This window comes from Ursus americanus, chromosome 2, assembly GCF_024610735.1.
Source record: "Ursus americanus isolate L20-20 chromosome 2, mUrsAme1.1.p, whole genome shotgun sequence".
NCBI lineage: Eukaryota > Metazoa > Chordata > Mammalia > Carnivora > Ursidae > Ursus > Ursus americanus.
In genome coordinates this window covers 17556122-17581561 of record NC_142128.1, presented here as the reverse complement: position 1 = coordinate 17581561, position 25440 = coordinate 17556122, and the positions used below count along the sequence as shown (strand labels likewise).

Genomic DNA, 25440 nt, shown 5'->3' with positions numbered 1-25440 from the left:
TTGAAATAATAAGAAGCTGTTTGTTTATTCAGTCTCAAAATGAGGGAGGAGGAGGGCACCAGGAACTGCTGTCGAATAGAACACCTCTTCTCCACTTCAAGCAGCACAGAGCACTTGCCATTCCCTTGAAAACCGCTCTCCCCACTGCAGACAAAGGCAAAGCTCATCCCAAAGAACAGGAAATGCCTTCAACAGTAGGAACTCAGGATAAATTCAACTGCCCTCAGGAGCAGCATGATGTAAAAACAGCAGCCCTGAGTGGCGTGCTGAAAATGCTATTACATCAATTCTCTTGAAGATTACAACTTCAAATACATCCTCCACAAGCTTTCTCTTTCATTCTGTACAAGTCTGGGCTACTTCTAACAACTTGAGAAAATGCAGGAGGGGAGGAACAAGAAATCCCTGCAGTGACCTTTCGTTACAGAATAAAGAAATGACCCTTCATAAGCATCTCCTTCCATCCGGAGGCCTGTGGGTTATCAATCCATACTTCAGGGTGATGGGCGTTAAGAAGGAGGGCGCTTGTTGGGATGAGCACTGGGTGTTGTATTTAAGTAATAAACCACTGAATTCTACTCCTGAAACCAATACTGTACGGTATGGTATGTTCATGAACTAGAATTTAAATAAAAATTTGAAAAAAATAAAAATAAATAAATAAATAAGAGTTCCATTATTTCACTCCCCCACCACAACCCCCTTGCACTTCTGTTTTTCTCCTCTACCTCTTTTGTCTCTATTTTCTCCCAAAGCCCTCATTCTTACTCTCTCAGCTGGGAATGCCTCATATTACCAAATATTCCATCTGGCAATTCATTTTCCCGTAGATAGGAAATGCTCTATGCTCCCAGAAGTAAAAAATCCCTACACTATGGAAAAAGCAGCAGAAAGCCCTCCTTTCTCTCATTTGGAAGAAGGGGAGACGGCCAGGCAAAAAGCCAACTGAAAGTGAAAGTTATTCTTTACCTGAAAGAACAGCCGGATCAAATATTTTTTTCTCACTAGCTTTGTATCCAGAAGACTTGTTAGTAAAATAGTGTTTCCCTTTACCATCTTCACATATATAATTTATGCTCGTAACATAGCTAATTCTTGGCCAATGATTTTAACAGACAATAAGCACTTCTAGGTTGAAGCTCAGGTTCTTAGTGTGAGCTTCTGAAAAGGTTCAATGATTTTTATTACACCACCGTATCAGAAAAGAAATGACAATTCTTTCTGTGCTGCTTGCCCCTTAATTATCTGGTCCCAGGCACAACGTGACCCCAGATTCAGCACAGCAGATTTCAGGAATCTGAAGAACAGACTCTAGAAAGGTGTGATGTCTGGGCTTATGTTTGGGGGAAAGGAGGAGCAGAACTCAGTTTCGAATTCAACTATTTCCTTCTCCAGTGGCTACAAAGGGTATAACCAACACACAGAACTGCAAGTATCCTTCTGGGGCCCCAAATCAACTCCCCTCGGCCTGGTATGTGGTCACCTCAACAATGGCATAAATTGCATAGACGCTCAGCCAACCATCCACAGGGTTAAAAACAAAAACAAACAACTATGCAGCCCAGACAGCAAGCAGGCCATGATGGAACTGAGCCAGGAAAAACCCTTTTAGATGGTTTATTCAAAGGATCGTAGTATGGGGGCACCTGGGTGGCTCAGCTGGTTGAGTGACTCTTGGTCTCAGCTCAGGTCTTGATCTCAAGGCCACGAGCTCAAGCCCCAAGTTGAGCTCCATGGTGGGCATGGAGCCTACTTAAAAAAAAAAAAAAAAAAAAAAAAGGATGTAGGATGGTGACACTGACTCCAGAACTGGTTTGTTCTTCTTTGCCACTACTTAAAGAAAAGTTTACTTTATCATCATTATCAGAAATGTCATGAACTGGAGGCGCCCCAGTGGCTCAGTCAGTTAAGCATCTGACTTCAGCTCAGGTCATGATCTCAGGGGCCTGGGATCGAGCCCCATGTCGGGCTCCTTGCTCAGTGGGGAGTCTGCTTGTCCCTTTGCCCCTTCCCCCTGCTCCTGCTCTCTCTCTCAAATAAATAAATGAAATCTTAAAAGGAAAAAAAAATGCCAGCAACTGAGCACCATTACTCTTGACATGGCTTTCATGCCATCGACTGGTTCTCATGGATAAATGAGAAGGAGAGAACGACTGAAAGGATTTTAAAGATCACTTCATCCTTTTTTTCCCCGTCCTCCCTTCTTGCCGCTTGCTGTGCCGGCCGCATGCTCCACTGCGCCCCTCGTAGCCATGCCTCGCAAAATCGAGGAAATCAAGGACTTTCTGCTCACGGCCGGACGAAAGGACGCCAAATCCGTCAAGATCAAGAAAAACAAGGACAACGTGAAGTTTAAAGTTTGGTGCAGCAGATACCTTTACACCTTGGTTATCACGGACAAGGAGAAGGCAGAGAAACTGAAGCAGTCCCTGCCCCCGGGTTTGGCAGGGAAGGAACTGAAATGAACCTGGCCCGCCGATCTGAACTATATTAAAGTTTTAAAAATTCTAAAAAAAAAAAAAAAAAAAATCACTTCGTCCAATCCTCTTGTTTCACGAAGAAGGAAATAGAGGCTCCCAAAGGGGCAGGAGTTGCTAAAATCAAAGATGATTTGTGACAAAAATGGACACAGACCCCAAACCCGCATGCTCTCTCCAGTGCTCTTTCCACTATGGGGTGTTTCAAAGTCACAAAGGTTGCATGAGGTAAGCCAGAGTCACTTTTGAAGGGTAGAAAGAGGGAAGTGGTGAACAGAGGAAGAAAACTAGCCTTTTTAAACTTCCATGAGCATGTCACCTAAAAATGCTCTTTCAAATTGTCATTTGTTACTAGTAATTACACTTCAAGGATAGACAAGAAATGCCTGTTCTCCATCAAAGGAAGTGATCCCAGCTGGGTGGAAACATGGCTCCTCCTCGCCTGCGGCTGCTGGGACCATGCATCTGCGGCTCACGTTCCACTGCTTCTTCTCACAGGACATGCCACTCACTAACCCACCTAGGAATGCATTCCCCCTCTAGGGAGGTGATGGAGAGTTACCACAACTGTCCTCATCTTGGAGTGAAGGCAAATGTATCAGAGAGAGCCAGCAAAACCTCTCACCTCATGTCCTACCACTTTAGGTTTGCTAGCCTCCTTGCCATTCCTCAGGGTCTTTGCACCTGCTATTTCCTCTGCCTCAAATGCTGTTCCCCTAGATATCCACATGGCTCACTCCATCACTTCCACCTAGGTTTCTGCTCAAATGGCTGCTCCTCAAAAGCCTTCTATCATCATCCCATCTACATAACACCCCCTGACATTCTCCTTACCCTGGATTTAATCTTCTTCGTCATACTTATAACTGCCTGTAAGCTTATTTGCTTATTGTTTATGGATGTCTGCCCCCTGAGATTATAACCTCCATGAAGGCAGAGACACCGTTTTTGTTTCATTACTTTATCCCCACCAGATGTTTAGTTAGCACGTGGCTGGTATTCAACAAATACCTTACTGAATAAATGAATTAATCTCTGTTGCAGTATCAATCCAATAAATCTCCAGATAAATGGATCACTATACAGAACCAAAAAAAAAAAAATTGAATGAAGAATTTTTGTGCCAGTTTGAGGCAATTTGAGAGAAGCAATAAGGATGCTATATTGTTTCTTGGCTGCCCCATCATTCAAATGCTTCGTAGAGAGAGCAGACAGAATGTTAAAAATGGTATTGTTCTAGAAAATCCTGAACCTATAGTCACTGAAACACTAATTTTCAGAGAATTTTATTCCTATAAACTGTACATAATACCCATTTCCTGCATACCCACAACTATCTCAATAATATGAAAATGTTTCCAACTTCATCATAGGATTCAAATGAACAAGAGCATCTCCTGCCTGGCTTTTAGGTCCCACATTTACTCTGATGACTTCCAAATCCTGACCTGTGGCCAGATCTCTTTCCTGAGCCCCAGATCCACAGCTCTCAATGTCTCACTAGATATCCACAGAAGAACACACAAATCTTGAATGCATTTTCTGCCAAACTGAATTCCCCATCTTCTACCCAAATCCATTTCTTCTTCCTTCAACACTGGCCTGGAAAATTGGCTATCTAAGCCAGAAACTTCCCTTCCCTCAGCCCTACTACCCCGTCACTGACCAAAGCCCCTTGACTGGGTCTCCTAAATGCCCCATCTCCACCCAACAGAAAGGCCTCCGGGCCACATCCTCCCTGTCTTGCTCACACAGGGCTCCAGCCTTGCCCCTCTGCAATCTAGACCCCCTACTGTTCCAGAGCTATCTTTCCAACACAAAAATGTGGCCATGTGTTCTCCCCTCTACATACTTTTCATTAGCTCCCAAGAAAGGACTATGAATTACAAATCAAAGCCCCCTGCAAGAGCAGGGCCCTTCCTGGCCTGGCCCCGGCCCATCAACCCGGCCACTTACTCCAGCACCCAACCACACTGAAAATACCTCAGTTCCCGAAGGCCAAATGCTATGCCACTATGGCACTCCACACACTTCCACACAGTAATTACCACAGTGCTGGATAATTACTGTTTGCACAGCTAGCCCCCCACCAAATTATAACTACTGAAGGCCTCACCCTTGTACCCCCACACCTGGCACAGTACCTAACAGGTTTTCAAATCTTTGCTGAACAAAATTTCACAAGAGGTTAACAAAGCGATTGGGTTTTCACCCTCTTTCGCCACTGCACAAAGGTACAACATGTCTCAAGGACACAAAGTTAAGTGAATGAGATCATTTACCCTACAATGAACTCGCTACTACGGTTCCAAAATGCTAATCTTAAAACTCCTCTCCAAGACAAGGAAATAATCACTTCTACAAACAAACAATTTATGAGATGAGATTTCCTTAGGTATATCCTTACCTGTAAAATGTTCGTAAAAAAGTCATGGTAGAACATGGGCCAATCTTGACGGCCAATATCAACAATAACTTTGCAGAGCTTGTTCCGGATAAAGTAAGGTAAGGTTTTGTGGTGAGCCAAAAGGAGTTTGGGCAGGCAGCTCCGGATTTCCATCTTATCTTGAGATGGGACCCCAAGCCACATTTTATTGATCAGATTCTGAAACACAAATATACATCTTTTAAGTTAACCATCTATACACAAAAATAACTGGTTTTCATCCAATAGTTAGCTGTATCATCTCAAACAAAAAACCCTGCTTTTAAACAAAGATTTAGGGCAATTCGGCAATAAGAGTACTAGGAATATTTAACCTATAATACAATCTCATTCCTGGAAAGATCTGCTAAATAATTTCACAGAAACAAAAGGCTACTTGTGCAAAACTTTCTATTACACCACTGTCTCTAATCGCCACCAAAAAATGACAAAAACTACTTTAATGTTCAAAAATAGGAGGACAGCTTGGTGAATAATGGTATAACCATTTAGTGGCATGAGCAGTATGATTATAATTAGGTTAAAAAAAAAAAAGATGTGCATAGAAAGACAAAAATTGGAAGAGAGCTGAAACAAATGAAAATGTTTGTGGTTCAGATAACGGTATTACGGGTACCATCTCTCCTTCCAAACTGTTTTTCTTTCATTATCTTTCTCTTTTAAATGATAACATGGAAGGAAAAGTTACATGTTACCACAAACAACCTACCTACCGACGCAGCCCCATCTCACCTTTCTGGGGTCAAAGATGGAAAGGTGCCCCAGAACAGCAAACATCCTGACAGAGGCAGTGTGTGGGAGGAAGCCCCTGAGCTGAGCCACCACTCTTTCCCAGCCGTCTGCACACTGACGCTAAAGGCCAGTGCCAACGACCCAGCACTGTGACCACATAATACTTTTCCAAACAGTAGAAAGTCATCTGACAGCTTACCTCAAACACCGTTAAACTATACATCATGACATAGTCATTCCTGGTGCTGGAGAGGAAGTACAGGCAGAGTCTCCAGGCTCCTATCTGTTGGGCAAAGTTATCAAGAAGCTCCTCTGGAAAAGTTAAATGGCAACAAAAGAAGGCTATGAAAAGACATGAAATCGACACAAGGCTGGGCTGTCTCATTAGCTTTTTAAACACACATCTCTCCATATCATGTGACTGACGCCAAAACCAACTAGAAAAATCCGGCACGTCTTTGAAATAGAAAGGACAGACCATATAACATTTTTCTGACTCTAAGGTGACCATTAGCATGGTGTGTTCAGCCATCTACAGTCTAACAGCTTATGGGCACCTGTTTAGGCAGAGAAACTTTCATTGTTAAAGTTCTTATTTAACCTGGGGCGCCTGGTGGCTCAGGCGGTTAGGCACCCAGCTCTTTATTTCGGCTCTGGTCATGATCTCAGCGTTGTGAGATCGAGCCCCACGTCAGGCTCTGAGCTGGGCGTGGAGCCTGCTTAAGATTCTGTCTCTCCCGGGGCGCCTGGGTGGCTCAGTCCTTAAGCGTCTGCCTTTGGCTCAGGGCGTGATCCCAGGGCTTTGGGATCGAGCCCCACATCAGGCTCCTCTGCTGGGAGCCTGCTTCTTCCTCTCCCACTCCCCCTGCTTGTGTTCCCTCTCTTGCTGGCTGTCTCTCTCTCTGTCAAATAAATAAATAAAATCTTTAAAAAAACGAAACAAAACAAAAAAAACCCATAAATTTAAAAGGGTAAAAAAATAATTAATTTAAAAATAAAAAACTTTAAAGAATAAAAAGATAAATAAAGGTCAACAACCCCAACAGATTCTAGGAAGTACCTAGAAAAGGAAAAGTACAGCAGCCCGTTCTAATCCTAAAATCACTGCTCCTAGTACTCTACATCCTCACTGAAAATCCCACACAAGGAAGCTGATGGCCTCATCTTTCAACTAAGTAAAAGTCTGTAAGAATCCCAGAGTGGGAGTCGAACCAGAGAATTAGCTCTGACCGGAAATGAGCAACTCTGGGCTGGAGACTTTGCCGCTCACTCAGAGTCTCATTCCAGGTGATTACTGCTTCTCTTTGAGGCTTTGGCTTTCTCCACTAGGAAAATGACCCCCACTGTCCCTAAGGTTCCCTGCAAACAACTCTCTCTAGAGCACTAATAATACACCTTTGGTGGAGGGTGGGTGGAGCCCCTGTAATAAAAGGCCTCCTTCCTTTCTCCCACCTCACTAGGAAAGCCTTCAGTTTATCCTAAGATATCAAAAAAGAAACAAGTGGTTCTAGCCCACACACTCAGACAAAGCTCCAAAGATTGGTACAAAGAGAACCGAATTAAGGCACACCCACCATATAGAACCAAGCCCCCGGGGATCCCCCTTAGCCTGCATTTAAATTAGCATTTGTAGTATCTGGTTATTTAACGCTATTTTATTTTTATTTTCATTTTTTTAAAGATTTTATTTATTTATTTGACAGAGAGAGAGAGACAGTCAGCGAGAGAGGGAACGCAAGCAGGAGGAGTGGGAGAGGAAGAAGCAGGCTCCCAGCAGAGCAGGGAGCCCGATGTGAGGTTCGATCCCAGGACCCTGGGGATCACGCCCTGGGCCAAAGGCAAATGCTTAACGACCGAGCCACCCAGGCGCCCCTATTTAACGCTATTTTAAAGTCAGATTACAATACGATTTTAGTTCAGAGGTTCCACTTTTAATTCATGAACACTGAAAGTGAGCAATATTTGCTTTGCAAACCAAAAAATTAAGAGAAAAACTAAAAGCATTTCAATTAATAAGCTAAAAATAGGACTTCAAAGATAATAGCATTGGGAGGTAGCAGACTGATGTAAGGGACAAATCCCTCACCTGCTTTGGTAAAAATCACCAGTGGTATTTTTACTTAAGTATAAGGTACTTTGGTAGCATAAAACTAACAAGGAGATTACTCTGGAGGCAGAAGGGTCAGCCCAACTGAGTAATAAGAGAATCTAGGGAAGCAAGCAGAATGGATCTTCTAAGCCAGATGCCTAATTATCTATTGGGTTCAGCTTCTGTCAGCGCTCCCCCGTTTACAAATATTCTAGTTCTCTACATATACTCCCTCAGAAAAGAACGGATGCACAGGGCAGGCCTAAAAGAGACCACCAACTTTAAAAGTTAAAAAAAAAAAAAAAAAGTAAGAAATTCACAGCTACCAGGAGCTGATGTGATGTTCAAAGAATACAAGAGAAAATGGGCTACAGCCAAAGGTCTACTGGCCACCTGGAAACCCAGACTCCAGTCCAGCTCTGGACCAAAGGCAGGAATCACACAACACTCGACTGGCCAATATGACTTAGAGAAGCCAAGTGGGACAGAGAAATGGGCCTCCCAAGTCCTAGAGACAGAAAAGGCCTCTACAGAGGTCAGTGCAGAGCAGTCAGACCTCAGAGGGGAAAAGCCTTTAGGTTGGGATAGAGAAGAAAACATTTTTCGTTTTGAAGTTCAGGGGTTAAGTGAGGACTCAGAGGGAAAAGAAGATTACTCCAGGAACACAGTGCAACATGTCTCGGAGGAAGAGATCTGACCCCTGAATACACATCCTAGTTTTACAGTATGCTTGCATGAATACTGTTCACGTAAATGAGTATGAAATTCAAAAGGAAGTTGGACAAAGTGCTGAGGTTCCCAGAAGACCCAAAGTAATTATATCTACATCTCTGTGTTGTTTAAAGCCTTTATTCATCAAAACTTGCAGAATGGGAGAGATAATAGTAGAGATAAGGAAAAAGAAGCAAGAAACCCCCAAAGGGAATACCAGTTAAAGGACCTACGGGCACGAAATAGGGTTTGGATGAGACTTCCACACGCCAAAACCATGTCATTTTGACACTTTCATGAGGTTTTTTTTTTTAAGTTAATAGTCACAGGCTTCTTTTATATAAGTTCAACATTGCTGAAATTAACAAAGCTGCGGGAGAGGTTTTCCACACCCGGTCAAAGGAAAGAAAATCCATCACTCTGGATGATAGCGGGCCCCATGGACGACAGCCCTTGCACAGCTAGATTTGCAGACGCCAACAACCAACTAAACGAGAGCAAAAAGAGCAAGAATTCCAGGGGGATACAAGCAGGCTTGATCAGCCCAGGCAACAAACTCCTTCCTCCTTTTTGTCTTAAGTGACTCTTGACGACTCAACACTTACCTATCTCACGTTTTCTTTCATTGGTTGTACAATCATGGAAAAATTCTGTCATCAGACCTTCCAATGCCCTGAGGGAGGCTTCTTCAGATGCCTAACAAAGGAATTTGAAAGAAAAGAAAAAAATCAGTAATTGCATCTCCTACTTTCCTCACTTCCCTCCAGGTCACATTTGTAATTTACTTCCTCAAACATCTTGATTCAACATTCTTCAAATGCATGGGATTCAGAAAAACTGAAGGGAATTTCCCAGCTGGCTCAAAACCCAAATTTTGAGTATACTCTATAAATTCATGCTACTGTGCAATCGATTTTCAGTTATTTATGCTAAGGAAAAGGGAACAAATAACTCAAAATACAACTTCAGAAATATATTAAAAGCCCATTTACAGCCCCTGGCCCTAACTGAACAGGCAGAGTGAAGAGACTGGGTGAGAAGGTGAGGGCTCCCTATAGACTTCCTGTCCATTATACATTTGCCCTGAGTCTAAATAAGTAGCCATATTTGGATTCAGAACTGCAGTCAAAGTGCTGCATGGATCCGTGGGCGTTCTGAAGGCATTTCATGAGTCACGTGTTTCGACAACTTTCAATCTCAAATGAGCAGCCACCAGAGACTAAGGTTAAGGCAGCTAAGAGCCAAATGGAGCAGGAACTCAAAATGAGCACATCCCAACCATGGACCCACAGCCAGCCAGACTCTCAGCAGAGCTGCTCAGGTGGAGAATGAGAGGAGGGGCTCTCGACCCCAATGGCCATCCTCTCCCTCTTCCATGTGGAGCCCAAACCCACTTACTCTTCTCCCACTCACGTAGGAGACGTCACCTGAAGCAATGAGTTGGAGTCCACACTCCTTCATGCACCCGTCTGCAGAAAAGTAAGCATTCCTAGACCATTTCTGAATCCTCACTGGCATTATCTACCCAAGGATAATCAAGAGCCAAGAGCAGTTCTGACTTCTTAATTATCTTTTAATTCCAGTCTCCCCACCTCCCCCCTCCTCCCTTCTCCACATCCTCTCCATTGCCCCTACAGTGAGAGCAGACTATAAAAACTGCATTTTAAAACGAGTCCACACTCCAATATACGTATCAAACTGTAATATTACTGGAGGCCTCCACTTGGTAACTGACTTCAAACACCGAGGAACCTGGCCCATCTCTGTGGATAAACACGCACTTCTTAGGACTGATAACTAATTATAGAGGCGGAGTCAGGCTTGCACCAGCCCATTGACATCAACTAGCATGGTGCAGAGCACACGAGGGCCGCATTCAAACAGTGCCACGCACGGCTGTCCCTCCCATGCTGCAGTCATATGTGAACAGCTGGGCCATGACAACTCACAATGACATGCTGAGGGATGAATTACTATACAATAGTTTTAGCACTTGGGAGTTACCTGAATTTTATTTTTATGATCAAGATTAGCCCTCGAATCTTACTCTTTTTTCAAACCAATGTTATCGGTTCAACTGAAAAATATCCTTGGATTCCAAGTTAAACAGTTTTATTAAAAACTACAAATTTTGGGGTGCCTGGCTGGCTCAGTCGGTAGAGCGCAAAACTCTTGATCTCAGGGTTGAACTCAGGTGAGTTCGAGCCCCATGTTGGGCATGGAGCCTACTTAAAAAAAAAAAAAAAAAAAACTACACATTTTTTCAAATGGAGAAATAACTGAAATGTCAGGCTAAAAGAAGCCTGCAATCTTTTTCACCTATTTCAAGTTTTTGTGTTGATCAAAACACCCTCACCGTTCTCCCTTTCTAAGTAAATGCTGAAAATTCAAATTCCTAAAATGAACTGATATAAATAAAGAATGCTTTGGTCTGTTCATAAATCAACTTGGGATACACATTTCTTTTGAAGAAAGGATTTGCTGTTTTAAAAAAAGTTTCTGGAAAGATCTGAAAGAATGAAAGGAAAATCTCACAAGTAATTTACTGACAAAAAATAAAAATTAACATAAATTAAGAGATATCTGTTGAACTTAAGTCAGCTATTTAGTTAAAATAAATCAGTAGTTCTTCTGGAGCCAAAATGGGTCCCTGAAAACTAAGGACACATTTTCAAGTCCCACCTGCTCCACAACTTTTTCTTGTAGTGAAACATTTCAGAGCAGATCCCAGAGAACACTTGAGCTCATCACATTCAGGCAATCAACCATCAAGGTCTATTTTGTACTGGTTCTTGAGGCAGAAATTTGTGAACAATTACCAGCCATGCATTAAATGCTACTGGGGCAAGTTCAGGACAATCTCTCCAAAGAATGCAATTCTAACTCCACTCCCAATCCCATGCACCCCTCCCCTGCTCCAACCCAAGAAGCACTCCAGCAGAAAAGCAGAAAGACGAAAGTATGCATAAGGATCACAGATTGGATGCTCTCCACCAAATGATGGTTACATGGAAAAGGAAACTCCAAAACCTAACTCAGTAGTATCGCCAGGTGTTTCCCAACAAAATAGCACGCTGTTCACATTTTCAATCACTTCTATAACTGTAGTAAGTACTAATACTACCTCACAGTGACCCATGTAAAGCTGCTATGTAAACTCTAAAGAATTATCTAATTCATAGTTATGGCTGCTATCATTTGTATTTGGTCTTAAATACCAAATGAAAACAATCCAAAACAAAAAAAAAAAAAAAAGAGAAGTGGTCAGGCCTACTTTGAAACTGGAGATTCATGTCCTCAGGCTTTACAGGCTTTGTCCAAACATATCTAGTGAGGCTTTTCCAACTGGATTCAAAAATGAAACTCTGTTTTACGGGAGACAAAAAGGAGGCTGAGGCCTTGCTGAAGTCATACAATTAGAACAAAGATGTAAAAACACAAAAGATAAGCTCAAGACCTCAAATGGTCAAAGGATATTGGAGAATTCACCCGAACTGGCAAGAAGGCTCCTGGAACCTTCGCCAGATGTTTCAAGCAGGTGGTGAAGCCAAAATCCAGACTGCTGTGGGTTTAGGAATTAAAGGCAAGTAAGGGAGTGGTAATATTCCGTGAAGACTACACTTTCCAGTAATAAAGGGACAAAGAACATAAAACAAAAACCAAGTGCCATGATGTGGTAGGAAGAGAAGGCTCCAATTCCCAAAGACCATTCAAGCACTGCACTGCTTTATGAAGCACATCCAGGATTCAAGTACACCCGACGGCCAGCTTGTGCTTGGGATTTAAGATCCAGATCTTGAAGAATGAAGGCAAGAGAAGATTAAATTAAAACCAAGTAAGACACATTCACATGAAAATATTCCAGTTGGATTGCAGATATAAAATGTGATAAAATAATAAAGCTTCTAAAAGATAATATAGAACATCTTCATGACCTTGGGGTATAGAAAAAATTTCTTAAATAAGACACATAAAAGCACTAAACATAAAAGGAAAAGACTGATAAATCAGAACACTCATCAAATGGCACAATGAAGAGAGTTCAAAAGAAAGCCCCAAAATGGGGAAAGATATTTCCAACATAGGTTAACTAACAAGCGGACTTAGAGGAAAAACAAATGACTCAATTTTTTTGACGGCAAACAGTTCATTGTAAGAAGGTATTCAAAAAGCCTATACAGAAAATAAGTGCTCAACCTCTCAAGTGGTCAGAAAAATGCAAATTAAAAACAAGATGGCACTACACATCCACCAAAATGGCTACAATTAAAAAGGCAATAACAAGTGTTGGTAAGGATATTGAGCAACTGGAACACGCACATAGTGCTGCTGGTGGGAGCATGCACTGGTATAACCACTTTAGAAAACCATTTGGCTGAATGGGAGAAGACATATGCAAATGACATATCCCATAAAGCGTTAGTATCCACAATATATAAAGAATATACAACACCGAAAAAGCAAACAATCCAATTTAAAAATGGGCAGAAGACATGAACAGTCATTTCCCCAAAGAAGACACACAGATGGCCAACAGACATATGAAAAGATGCTCATCATCACTCATCATCAGGGAAATGCAAATCAAAACTACAACGAGATATCACCTCACACCTGTAAAATGGCTAAAACCAACAGCACAAGAACAAAATGTGTTGGCAAGGATATAGAGAAAAAGGAACCCCCGTGCACTGTTGGTGGGAATGCAAACTGGTGCAGCCACTTTGGAAAACAGTATGGAGGTTCCTCAAAAAGTTAAAAATTAAATAAATAAATAAATAAAGTTAAAAATAGACCTACCCTATGTCCAATAATCACACTACTGGGTATTTACCCAAAAAATATAAAAACACTGATTCAAAGGGATACATGCACCCCTATGCTTATAGCAGCATTATTTACAATAGCCAAATTATGGAAGCAGCCCAAGTATCCATCGATAGATGAATGAATAAATAAGTTGTAGTATGTGTGTGTCTGTGTGTGTGTATATATATATATATATATATACACACACACAGACACACACACACAATGGAATATTATTGAGCCATAAAAAAGAATGAAATCTTGCCATCTGCAACAACATGGATAGAGCTAAAGAATATTATGCTAAGTGAAGTCAGTCAGAGAAAGACAAATACCATACGATTTCTCTCATATGTGGAATTAAGACAAACAAAAATGAGCGAAGGGAAAAAAAGAGAGACAAACCAAAAAACAGAATCTTAATTACAGAGAACAATCTGATGGCTACCAGAGGGGAGGTGGATGAGGGAATGGGTAAAATAGGCGATGGGGATTAAGGAGTGCACCTGTCATCATGGCACAGGGTGATGTATCGAAGTGCTGAATCACTATATTGTACACCTGAAACTAATGTGACTCTGTATGTTAACTATACTGGAATTTAAAACAAAATAATTTTAAAGAAGAAAACCAGTGGCAGCTGAACACATGCATACCTTATGATCCTGCAATTCTACTCCTTGATAACTCCAACAGAAATCTGTGCATACCAAAAAAAAAAGTACATAAAGGTCCACAGCATCATTATTCATAATATCCAAAAAAGTCAAAAGAACCCAAATGACCATCACCAGTGGAATGGATAAATAGCGGTTTATTCAGCAGAATATTATAAGACAACAAGAATGAATAAATGTTGTTCCCTGCAACAACATGGATGAATCTCACAAACACAACGCTGAGTAAAAGAAGCCAGAACACATCCTTCCTGATTCACTACATGGTCATTTTAAAAACAAGCACAATGAACCTATGGTGTGTTATAATCACAATGGTGGTTACCTTTGGGGAAGAGGGATTCTGAGATACTAGTAATATTCTATTTTCTTGATCTGAGTGTTAGGCACACAAGGATGATCTTTACATTATGATTTGAGCACTGTTCTGTAAATACACATGCACCATTTAAAAAACTAATATACTTATTTTTAGCATTCAGGTTGGTATTTTCAGATACTAAATTTAGAAGTTCTGTTTTTTCCTGTATTAACACAACTACTGAGAGCAATTGGGGTCCTGCAAGTCACGTCTGAGTGGGAGACTCCTGGACTGCCGGGAGCCATCACCTATTTGTTTCCAGAGCTGGGAGGGTGACAACACAAAGGATTACAAGCCCAAAAGCCTATGTACGCTTCCCCAAGAGTTCCTTGGCTTACCACAGCAGCAAATTAAAACCCTGGGGCAGGAATCAAAAATAACCTGGGTCAGAAGATACTCTCAGAGAGCCATGTGTGTATCTAAAATAAACCAAAGTTTTCTGTTCCAGAAAGAGTTAAAATCTGTAAAGTGGAGGAGCTTTCAGCTGGGCCTGCTCTGACTTTATCTGCTCCTTTTATTGCACTGCTCATGGTTCAGCAGTTCAGAGACCTATCTACTACTGGCTCATTTATTAAGGAACAACGAAGTCAACCAACACCCATAATCACCTAATAAATGACAAGAAAAACCTGAAAGGGAAACGATCATGTAATCTGAAATCTTCTTTGACTCTTCCTTGTATCTTCTATGCCCACAACTAAGGTCATCAGGCTGGCTGGTTCCTGCTTTACACTGTCTTTTAGATTTGTACCTTTTCCCTCACCACTACTTCTACTAGGCCCTAATGCCCTTCTGCCAAAACTACTGTAACTTCTCTTAACCTGGTCGCCTTGATGTCAGCTTCCCCAATTCCAATCGAATCTGTGCCTCGGCGCCAGATAAATTCTTCTAAATATTGATTCTCTTCCCCAATTATTCTAAATCTAGCTTTAAAGAGCCTTTGAATCTGGACTGAGAAACTCAGCCACTCATTCGACAAACAAATAAGCTCAATGCCACTAAGTAACTGACTGCATTAAGCCCAGAGATATAAAGATGAGTAAGACCATCCCCGACTTCAAGGAACTGGAGGTAGCCTGAGGGAGAGACGGGAAGAGCCTAAAACAAAAAAGGAGAATATGATGGTTTACATCATTTAGTAGTGACAGATGTAAAAATGGCTTCAGGAGCCCAAAGGGAACTAACTCTGTCTGAGGGACAGAAGGACAGCTTCGCAGAGGAGATAACATTATCTTGGGTTTTGAAGAATGCAGAGAAGTTTACTAGGATGAAGGGAGAAGGAAAGCACGCCTGATTCACCATCACTCACCACAAGAAACCATCACTCTAGTCTGAACGCCCGTGGTCTCCTAAGCAAATGTCTATTCCCATCCTGCATTTGCTCCTGGTTCTGCAATTCTTAGTTCTACCTTCATGAAATTTTTCACAAAACGAAAAGTTTACAGCATGGCTCCCTTATTTGTATCTCGAGTCTCTATCATGTAATCAGTACCAGTTTTGCCTGTGGCCCTGTTCTCCGGTCAGTTCAGCATAGCAGGATGAAATAGCACAGACTCTGGGCTTGGGGTCCTTGAGTTTGACTTCAAATGCACCTCAACCTCGGCCTAGTTATTTAATCTGTCACTTTTTTCCTTTTGTGCCCAACTGGGGATAAGAGAACCCAACACATGGGACCGTTCTAAGGATTAAATAATCTGTGTAAAGCACACAGTGAACAGAATGCCAGGAATAAAGTAAGGGCCAAAAGTCCCATCTGTAAGTGTTAACACTTCATCGGTACTGGGCCTCTCTCCTTAACCAGAACATAAAGTGCCTGGAAAGAGACTCTGCCTAACACATCTGTACTTTCTACCACATCCAGCATGGACTGCTGCTCAGATATTTTAGTCTGAATTCAGGAGAGAAAAAGGAACAAGACAGTATCACTTTTAGTTTCTCAGGAATACTGGTAATCCCTCCAGATTTAAGATACACGTGACTATTTAAATTCCCCCCGTTAGGGCCCCTGACCACAATGACCTTTGCTCACAAGCACTCAATGAACATTAAAAAAAAAAAAGAACAAAAAAACCAGGAGACTGCTAACAATTTACCTTAAAAAACACTGAGACTGAAGGTGGATAAATGGTGCTTTGTCCGTTAAGGAACCTACATGACAGGTTTCTCAAATCCTGACTAAAATTTGTTATGTTTTATCTAATTGCCTCTAAAGCCATAATCTTTAGGGCGCCTGGGTGGCTCAGTCATTAAGCATCTGACTCTTGACTTCAGCTCAGGTCTTGATCTCAGGGTCCTGAGTTCAAGCCCCACGTTGGGCTCTATGCTGGGCATGCAGCCTATTTTAAAAAAATAAAAAATTATAAATAAATAAAATAAAGCATACCTTTTTACAAAATCGATGCTGGGGAAAAAAATGACTCTTTTTCAAAGAAGCTTTTATCAAGTTTTTAGGCACCTTTTCCAGGAGCCACATTTCACGTATCCTACAAGGAGGTAAACCCTACAAGCCTCCTATACTTAGGTTCATGGCCTCCTTGACACCAAACCTAAAAAAAAAGAGGACTAGCATCCCGGAGTCTCATTCAAACATTCCTGCGGCACACCCAGAACAATGTTATTACTGCACCTGCCTGTATATCAAGAAGGTATCTGAGAAAGTGATTCTGTACCAGCTGCTGCCCAAGGCTGAAAGTATGCAAAGCCGACCTGATGTGTTACAACAGATGCCGTTAGCAAAGACATTCAATCTCATACAAACTTCCTGGGAAGCTAACAGGATTATCGTGGGTGTTCAAACTCTCAAAAGAACACTTTTCTCCCCTACTCTCTTCATGGCAAAGAAAACAGACGAGCAAAGAGCCCTCTGGCCCTCAGGCCCAAGTACAAGCCTGAGATGAAATACAAAGCTTAAAGGAAGGCTTGATGGGAATCAACGTGACATCTATCTGGCCCCTCTGATGTCACTGGGCTCAAAACGCTAGAAAGCAGGAAAGCCTGTAGAGGAAGCCCCAGTCTGGACAGCAACGTTCACAGGTCTTCCCCCACTTTCCTGTCCCTGCTCTGTGTGTCTCAAACGGCAGATACTAAACTTCGGAAAAGAAAAAAAAAAAAAAGAAAGAAAGAAAGAAAGAAAAGAAAAGAAAAGAAAAGAAAAGAAAAGAAAAGAAAAGAAAACGAACGAACCACACATCGTGATTAAGCAGAAATCTCACTTCACTTCTCTAAAAACAAACTGTGTCGAAACCAGTCGGACCTTGGAAGTCCAGCACTCAGAAGGGCAGGCCCTGAAACCCAGCGTGCCGAGTACCTTGCTCACATGCACGCAGCTAGCGAGCGGCAGGCCAAGCCTCCCGACTCCGTCACATCCACGCCCGTGTCCAGGTGTCCCCTAGCAAGTCTGTGAGAGAGAAGTAGAGGCAAGGCTAAGCAGAGGGGTCGTCTAGGGCTCCAGATGTACAGCGAAGTAATTAACTGCAAAAATTATGAACAGAAGTTACAGGAAAAAAATGTTTTCTACCGCAGGAAAGGAACAGAGACACGCCATGTTCCGGGCAAGCAAGGCCAGGGCAGATGCACTTACCATGACTCCATGGACGCATGTCTGGAACTAACTACTGAAGTTATGCATTTGCCTCAGAAGGGCCGCTCGTTGTCTTGCCTACAGCTTAACCCTGAAAGTATGTGCCCTTTGGGAGTGACGATGGATCTAACTTTCTACAGTATCATCATGTAGATACTGATGCGTGATGATCAGGGTAGCGTCTGATTAAAACATGTACTTCGGCCACATCTAAGTATAATTCTAATCATTAAAGGCACTTTTCTGCTCTAGTCTAAAACTACCGTCAAGCTGACCAATGGCAAAACACACCTCCCAGGATTTCCTGAGTGTGCACAGTATTTCTTGGGTTTGGGTCAGATTCTCTGTCTCTCCGTGAACAAAAGGGGTCTGTTTACTGCTGAGGTAGAGCAGGATAACTGCCAGGCATCTGGGCCAGAAAGTCCAACTGGTCCCCCTGTGGGGGTGATAAAGTCGAGGCAGCATTTTCTGTCCCCCCCGGGGACCAATTAGAGGAAACATCTTGTACACAGAGGACAGTATGTTTTATGCTGGGAAAACCTATCCTTGTACTATACGGGACAAAACATAAAAACCAGAACTAATGAGCTCCTGATGGACAGGAGCACTGGTTTCAAAAATTTAAAACAAATCTCAAGAAAATTAAAGAGTCATGACAAGTAAATGCTACACTTGATTCTAAGGCTAGATCCTGTGCTGAAGGGGAAAAAATGCTATAAAGGAAGAACTGGGCCAAGGGACAAAACTGGATACAGACGGTAGATCAGATAAAAGTCCTGAATCAACGTTACAGTAACCGAGGTTGATAACTGCACTGCGGCTTTGTAAGAGAACATCCCTGTGAGAAAATACACCACATAGGGTCAATGGGCCAGGACGTAGGCGACTTCCTCTCCAATAGTTCAGAAAAAACCCTACGTGTGCATACATTCATACACGTATGTGCATATGTATACATAGGAAAGGTATAAATAGTAAGGCAAACAGGGCAATGCTAACAACAGTGGAGGCTGGGTAAAGGGTATGAGAGTGCTCTTGGTACTACTCATTCCTTGCAATCTGTCTGTCAGCTTGGAATTATTTCCAAATAAAAAGTTTTTTAAAACTTCTGGTAGATTGGTGCCCTCCCACTTTGCTCCTCACTGCTCCAAGCTAGCTGGGCAGAGGAAAGAGAAAGTGAGACAAGGATACAACAGGCCAGAGGAGACTGACAGGTCTCTCAGATGCCAGGTTTACTATCACACACTGTTTCTGAAAGAGGATGGTACATAGCCTAGGCATTAAAAATTTTGCATCTGCTGGTTGAGCAACAAGCATATCCCACTAGGAGCTAAAATACATATAAGTTACATGCTTATTTATTTATGTTACAGTGGAAGGCTTTAATTACACAGCCAAAAAGGCAAATGGTAAGAATAGTTATTCTGCGAGAAACTTTCTAAGATAAGTGAGTAATAGAGCTCAAAATAGTCTCTCTCTCCACAATTCCATCTGCTGCGTTTTCCCAGGTACTTCTCCCAGGAGGATGAATATTTATATCTGCATGCCTAGTCAATTAAACACAAGAGATACTGAGCACAAGGCATGCTATCAAGAAATCCTAAAACAGAAACACAGGATCTTAGGAGAGAAATACAAACCCCAGAGAACAGCAAGTCCAACCTCACTTCAGAGAAGGAAAACGAAGCTCAGAGCACATATCCTGACCAACATCAACCAGCTACTGGTGAAGCGAAGGCCCTGAGCAGGACCACCAGAGCCTTTTCCCGGCAAGCTCCTCTACCCCTTAAAGAAGGACACAGAGTTCCAGGGCTATGAGGATGATGAGTGAGCTGGCGTTACCTTGCAGGGCACGAAATCACGGAATGAGTGAGTGTGAAGCTGACAGAGCACTATAAACACGGGCTGCAAATCTAAAATCCCAACCAACATGACCGCTCATACATACAGGGTTTCACATCAGCTGCTCTTACTACCTGCAACTGTTCAAGAGCAAGTTTGTAAAACCCATGCCACCTTCATCCTGAATTACTCCCAGACAGCACTGGCATTTTAAATACCAGTTAAAATAACATTTATTTCATGTTGGCAAAAAACTCCAGGCCCTGTTACAGACTGTTGGGATGGGAAGGAGCACAAGCACTTCCTTTCTCCCTTCCAGGTTCTATCCAGTTGCTACATAGTCTTAAGCAATCAAGTGCAGATCAAAGTCCAACCTCCTTTTCATGCCTGGCAAAGCTGCAGTGCCTCTTCCTTCCCATCCTGAACTGACCAGCCAGGCCCAGCAACAATAGGAAGGCAGGACAGGCGGGACACAAGCTTCTCTTGAAGATAAGCAGGTGAGAGAAGTCCAAGGACAGAGCTAGGCAGTGTTCTGACACAGTGACCTCACACCTGGGAGGTAAGGGCCAATGGCGTTGGGCTCTTCCCAATGCACCCTTCATAAATAAATCAGGAGCTACACCCTTCCTGTGGGAAGGAAAGAATGAGAAGGGGAAGACAGCACAGAAAATGTGCTCCAATACTGCTCCCACCTGGGGTAGAGATGACAAGCCCCTGAACACGCAGCAAGCCAGGAAGGAGGACACAGGCGCAACCCGGTGAATGTACATACTTCGATGTTACTGAACTGTACATCTGAAAATGGTAAATTTTATGTTTATCTTAACACACACACACACACACACACACACACACACACACACAAACCCTTGACTGGGGGGGAAATATGTTAAGGCACCATTTCTAATACATTAAAGTAAGTATAAAGGATGCTTAAGTAAATAGTAAGTAAACAAAATAAACCTACAAGGGTGATCTATAAATCCTATAAAGAGACAAAAATAGGAGAGGATGCAGGTAGCAAAAAAGAAAAAAAAAAAACCGACAAAGGGGCGCCTGGGTGGCACAGCGGTTGGGCGTCTGCCTTCGGCTCAGGGCGTGATCCTGGCGTTACGGGATCGAGCCCCACATCAGGCTCCTCTGCTATGAGCCTGCTTCTTCCTCTCCCACTCCTCCTGTTTGTGTTCCCTCTCTCGCTGGCTGTCTCTATCTCTGTCAAATAAATAAATAAAATCTTAAAAAAAAAAAAAAAAACCCGACAAAAGTAAAATCTAAGTTGGTGATAACTTTTCCTACCCACCCCCAGAAAGATATTATGGAACAATGAAGCCATTTTTTCAACCTATTAAATTTACAACAATTTTCTTAAGACTACCCAATGCTGAGGGGTGTATTATCTACAGCTGGTGGGAAGAATAAACTGGTATAAACTTTCTGGAAAACAAATTGATGACGTACCATAAAAATATTCATACTAAATCTAAAACTATTTTAAAATAAAAGGTTTATTAAAAAATCTTCATACCCTTGGGTCCTTTTGGGAATCTAGCCTAAGGCAATTTTCTGAAATACAGAAAAAGCTCTTTGCAAAAACATTAATCACATTATTATTTACAATGGCAAAAAAAATGGAACAATCTAACTGCCCAAGAATCCATGCAATGCAATATTGCACAGCCATTGTAAATATTTATGAAGTATCTGATGATCTGGAAAACCACTTATACTATAATGTTACATGGAAAAAGCAGAAGGAAAGAAGTACATTTACAGTGTGATCTCAGCCATATTTAAAAAGTAAACAGGAAAAAAGACTAGAAGGAAACAAAATCCAAAAAGTTGAACCACAGGACGGTGAGCTCGTGTCTGTTTTGTCCTTACAACAATAGTCTACAGAGTTCAAAATACTGTTTCCCATGAGGGAAAAAAATAACTTGGCCAAATCAAGAGGTGGCAGAGAGGACGGACAGCACCAGCCCTACTTCAATCACCAAACGGTACGAGAATGAAGCAGCCACAGAAACTGAGCTAACTCACTGGCCACAAATCTTGAAAAGGCTTCACTACTTTCGTTGCTTTTTTAAAAACTAAATCCCCACGGGAGAAGAGGATGCAGGAACCCCCTGTGCCGTGTGTGCAACTCCTCTGCAGGTCTACAGGGACTTCAAAATAAGATGTTTAAGTTAAATAAATAAATCCTCGAAAGATCTCTTGCTTTGTCTTTCTCTCCAAACAGAATGTGGAATGTAGATGAATAATTTCCCAGGTTGGATAAAAAGCACAGGACTCCTTTTGTCATGAATTAAATAAAAGACTTTTCTGGAGCGGATGCCTTCAAAGAAATCACCGGGCTGCCTAGCAGACAGCGCGCTCTTCGGCATTTCCAAGCTTTCGTCTTCAAGAACTGACCACTCTTCCATGTGTATCTGTGGCTCCATCTGCCCAAAAATGGCCCTTCTGCTTCTCCACCTCAAGCCCCAAATCCTTTGCCTTGTGACTTCCTATTTCTGCTCTGAAACCCAACCCAGGTGTCACCTCCTTTGGGAAGCCTTCCCTGATACAGCTCTCCAATTTGGCCAGGCTTTTTTTTTTTTTTTTTTAAAGTACAGGTGTACCTCTTACAAGGCTCTATTTTTGCACTTATCCCCCAGCACGGCAATCATTTGCTGACATGCACATCTCCACTTCCAGAAGTTATAAACTTCTAGAACTTCTGTTCACCCTTTCCATCCTCACATTCAGTAACTGTAGACCAGATCCGTTCCCAATTATTTTGCAACTCTATTGCAAGCAAGCCCTCAAATTCACCAACAATGCTTCCTCTACCTCCTAACTTTCCATTTTGGTAAAGAATTACAAATCACACATATAGGGGCGCCTGAATGGCTCAGTCGGTTAAGCGTCTGCCTTCAGCTAAGGTTGTGATCTCAGGTCCTGGGATCCAGCCCCACACTGGGCTGCCTGCTCAGTGGGAAGTCTGCTTCTCCCTCTCCCATCTCCCTCTCCCCCGGCTCCTGCTCGCTCTCTCTCTCTCTCTCTCAAATAAATAAAATCTTAAAAACAACAACAACAAATCACACACAAATCTGTGCATAGACCTCATACCACAAGTTAAAAGTCTATCCCTTTTTTTTTTAAAGATTTTATTTATTCATTTGAGAGAGAGAGAAAGTGCGCACATGAGCAGGGAGGGACAGAGGGAGAGGGAGAAAGAATCTGAAGCAGACTCCACACTAAGGGCAGAGCCCAATGCAGTGCTCGATCCCACAACCACAAGATCATGACCTGAGCTGAAACCAAGAGTCCAACGCTTAACTGAGTGAGCCACCTAGGCGCCCCACAAGTTAAGAGTTTTTTCAACTTTCCCTCCATCATCAACAATATCTGCAGTAGCCCAGCACTCCTCCAGTATTAGGAGCTGCTTTCTTTTCTTTCTACACATAGGACATGGTGAATCCAAGACACCAAACTGAACATTCTACTCTTGAATTTATCCATGACTTCTATTTCCTAAGAACTTTAACTTCCTCATCTTTTCATTCATATCACCATTTCCATTAGTTGAATTTCTTTGGGGGATCATCTTCCATAAAGTAATGAAGACTTTTATACCTCCCAAGTCACAACCCAGAATGGTAAGAATCCCTAGGTTGCACTGAGCTAGGAGGTCGGCGGGACCCACTCACTAGCCAAGTGACTTGTTCTAGACACTACAAGACATACCTTTGTAAAATAACAAATGATTTATCAAAGGCTTTGAAGGTCACTGGCAATCATCAAAACCACAAGTCTTAAATGTCAAGAAGTATGTGCCGATAAAAGTGGTCCACTCAAAGCCTTTTCACTTTCGATCTGTTCATTGTCAAGGTATAAAGGGGTATTCTTTTTCTCAAAATGTTTTCTGATATTTCTCTGAGGTCTTTAAAAGCCTTCAAGCACCTTCTTTTCATAAGAACTCTCCTTTACGATTATACCAGGATGGGATTTTTCAGCACTTCTCAGCCAAGTAGGTCTGTCCACAAAGGTCTGGAAACATGGACTAGTCACGGTAAAATGAGATGACGGCCACCTGGTGTTCCTCAAAGATAACATATGTGCCTGGGTCTTTAATTTGCTTCTGAAGATTGGGGAGGGCAGGAAGTGAGGTAGAAAGAATATATATTTATTTTTAAACAGTAAATGTTTAAGGTATAACCCAAGAGTTTCAAGAAATGTCAGATTTACAGAGAGATGCTCTGACCTATAGCCCCAGGACAGGCGCCTTCCTTTAACTAGGTGTAGGCACTCCCCGCCATTAGGGGAGTTTCAGGAGAAAATAAAATCAGACACACACTACGCATGACTGGTAAACTCCCTTATGAAATTACTTCATATATCCTTTAGCATTCTAAATTAACATCCTGGTTCACAAACCCAGTTAACAGACGATTGCCAGAAAAATCACTTCACCAAGGTGAGCTCCGCAGCTTTCTAGCAATGGAACTGCTTTCCTACAATTAAACCTGTTTTTACGTGATGTTATGACAAACATAAAGGCAAGTGGGGAAGAATGTAAGTCTTAACCACATGGATCATCAGACAAAAGTTTAGAAAATGATCAGGTTACCCAGTCCCATCACTAAGACAATCACATTAGTCAAGTCCACAATATTAGTATACATGAAAAGCAGTGTCCTTATTCTGAATAAAATCAGCAGCATTAAGATTCATCAACCAAATACGCAAGCCACTCCTAACATAACTTTATCGATCCTAAAATCCAGCCAAATCACATTTTTTAAAAAAATATTGTTGGCTGACCCAAAAGAAAAACGTACAAAGATCAGAAGACCAGGAATGGTCAGCAGACATGGGAAAAAAAAAACATTATGGCAATAAAATATCAAAAGATGATCCACTTCATAACCAAAGAAAGGCTCGCATATTATGTGCCCGATGTGCCATTCTCACGCTTCACGTTAAAAAGTTGTAACGCTCAGCCAGAAGGCAGAGAAAGAGGAAGCGCCTCATTAATGAGAATAGAAACTGAGATCTTTTTGCAGGACTAGCACTATCTACCAGAATTTTTAAATACACTTACTGTTTGCCCCACGATTCTTCTAGATTTATCCTACAATTTCACAAAGTGGACAAAGATATATTTAACGTGTTTACTGCAGTATTAGCAGCAAACACTAGATATCTAAAATAGCCAACATCAGGGAATTAGCTCAATACCTTAAGGCAGGCATACCAAGTTCTAGGGCAAAATGACAATAAAAAATAATCCACAGTTGGGGCACCTGAGTGACTCAGTCGGTTAAGCATCCAACTCTTGATTTCGGCTCAGGTCATGACCTCATGATCATGAGATCAAGCCCCAAGTCAGGCTCCACACTTGGCGGGGTAGCTGAGATTCTCTCCCTCGCCCTCTGCCCCTGCTTGCCGTCTCTCTCTAAACAATATATAAATCTTAAAAAAAAAAAAATCCACACTAAAAGATATCCTAATTGAGTTACTAAACTTCAACAACACAGAATTCTTCTAACAACCATGTAAAAAAGGCAAGCTATCTCTGGGGAAAAGGGACAGCACTATATGAGTTAGGCTAACCACGCTTTTCCACATAACACCATCCGATGGCAGAAAACAATGGAGAAATATCAACAAAATTCTTACAAAAAGAAGGTATGACCCATGAGTATTACCAAACACGAAATAATTCAGGGAATATAGC

General features: G+C 42.0%; 1 protein-coding gene and 1 pseudogene across 2 annotated transcripts in view; one reads left to right on the top strand and one right to left on the bottom strand.

Moving 5' to 3' along the window:
* Positions 1–25440, bottom strand: part of XPO6 (exportin 6) — a 100723-nt gene that overhangs the window by 62701 nt on the left and 12582 nt on the right. For both annotated transcript variants that reach the window (XM_045775247.2, XM_045775246.2), the window contains exons 2-4: positions 9061–9151; positions 5855–5967; positions 4885–5082 (exon numbers count right to left, since the gene is read on the bottom strand). In XM_045775247.2, coding sequence (XP_045631203.1) covers positions 4885–5082; positions 5855–5967; positions 9061–9151 — 402 coding nt within the window. The remainder of the gene's footprint in view (positions 1–4884; positions 5083–5854; positions 5968–9060; positions 9152–25440) is intronic.
* LOC123778081 (large ribosomal subunit protein eL38 pseudogene) lies at positions 2179–2506 on the top strand (annotated as a pseudogene).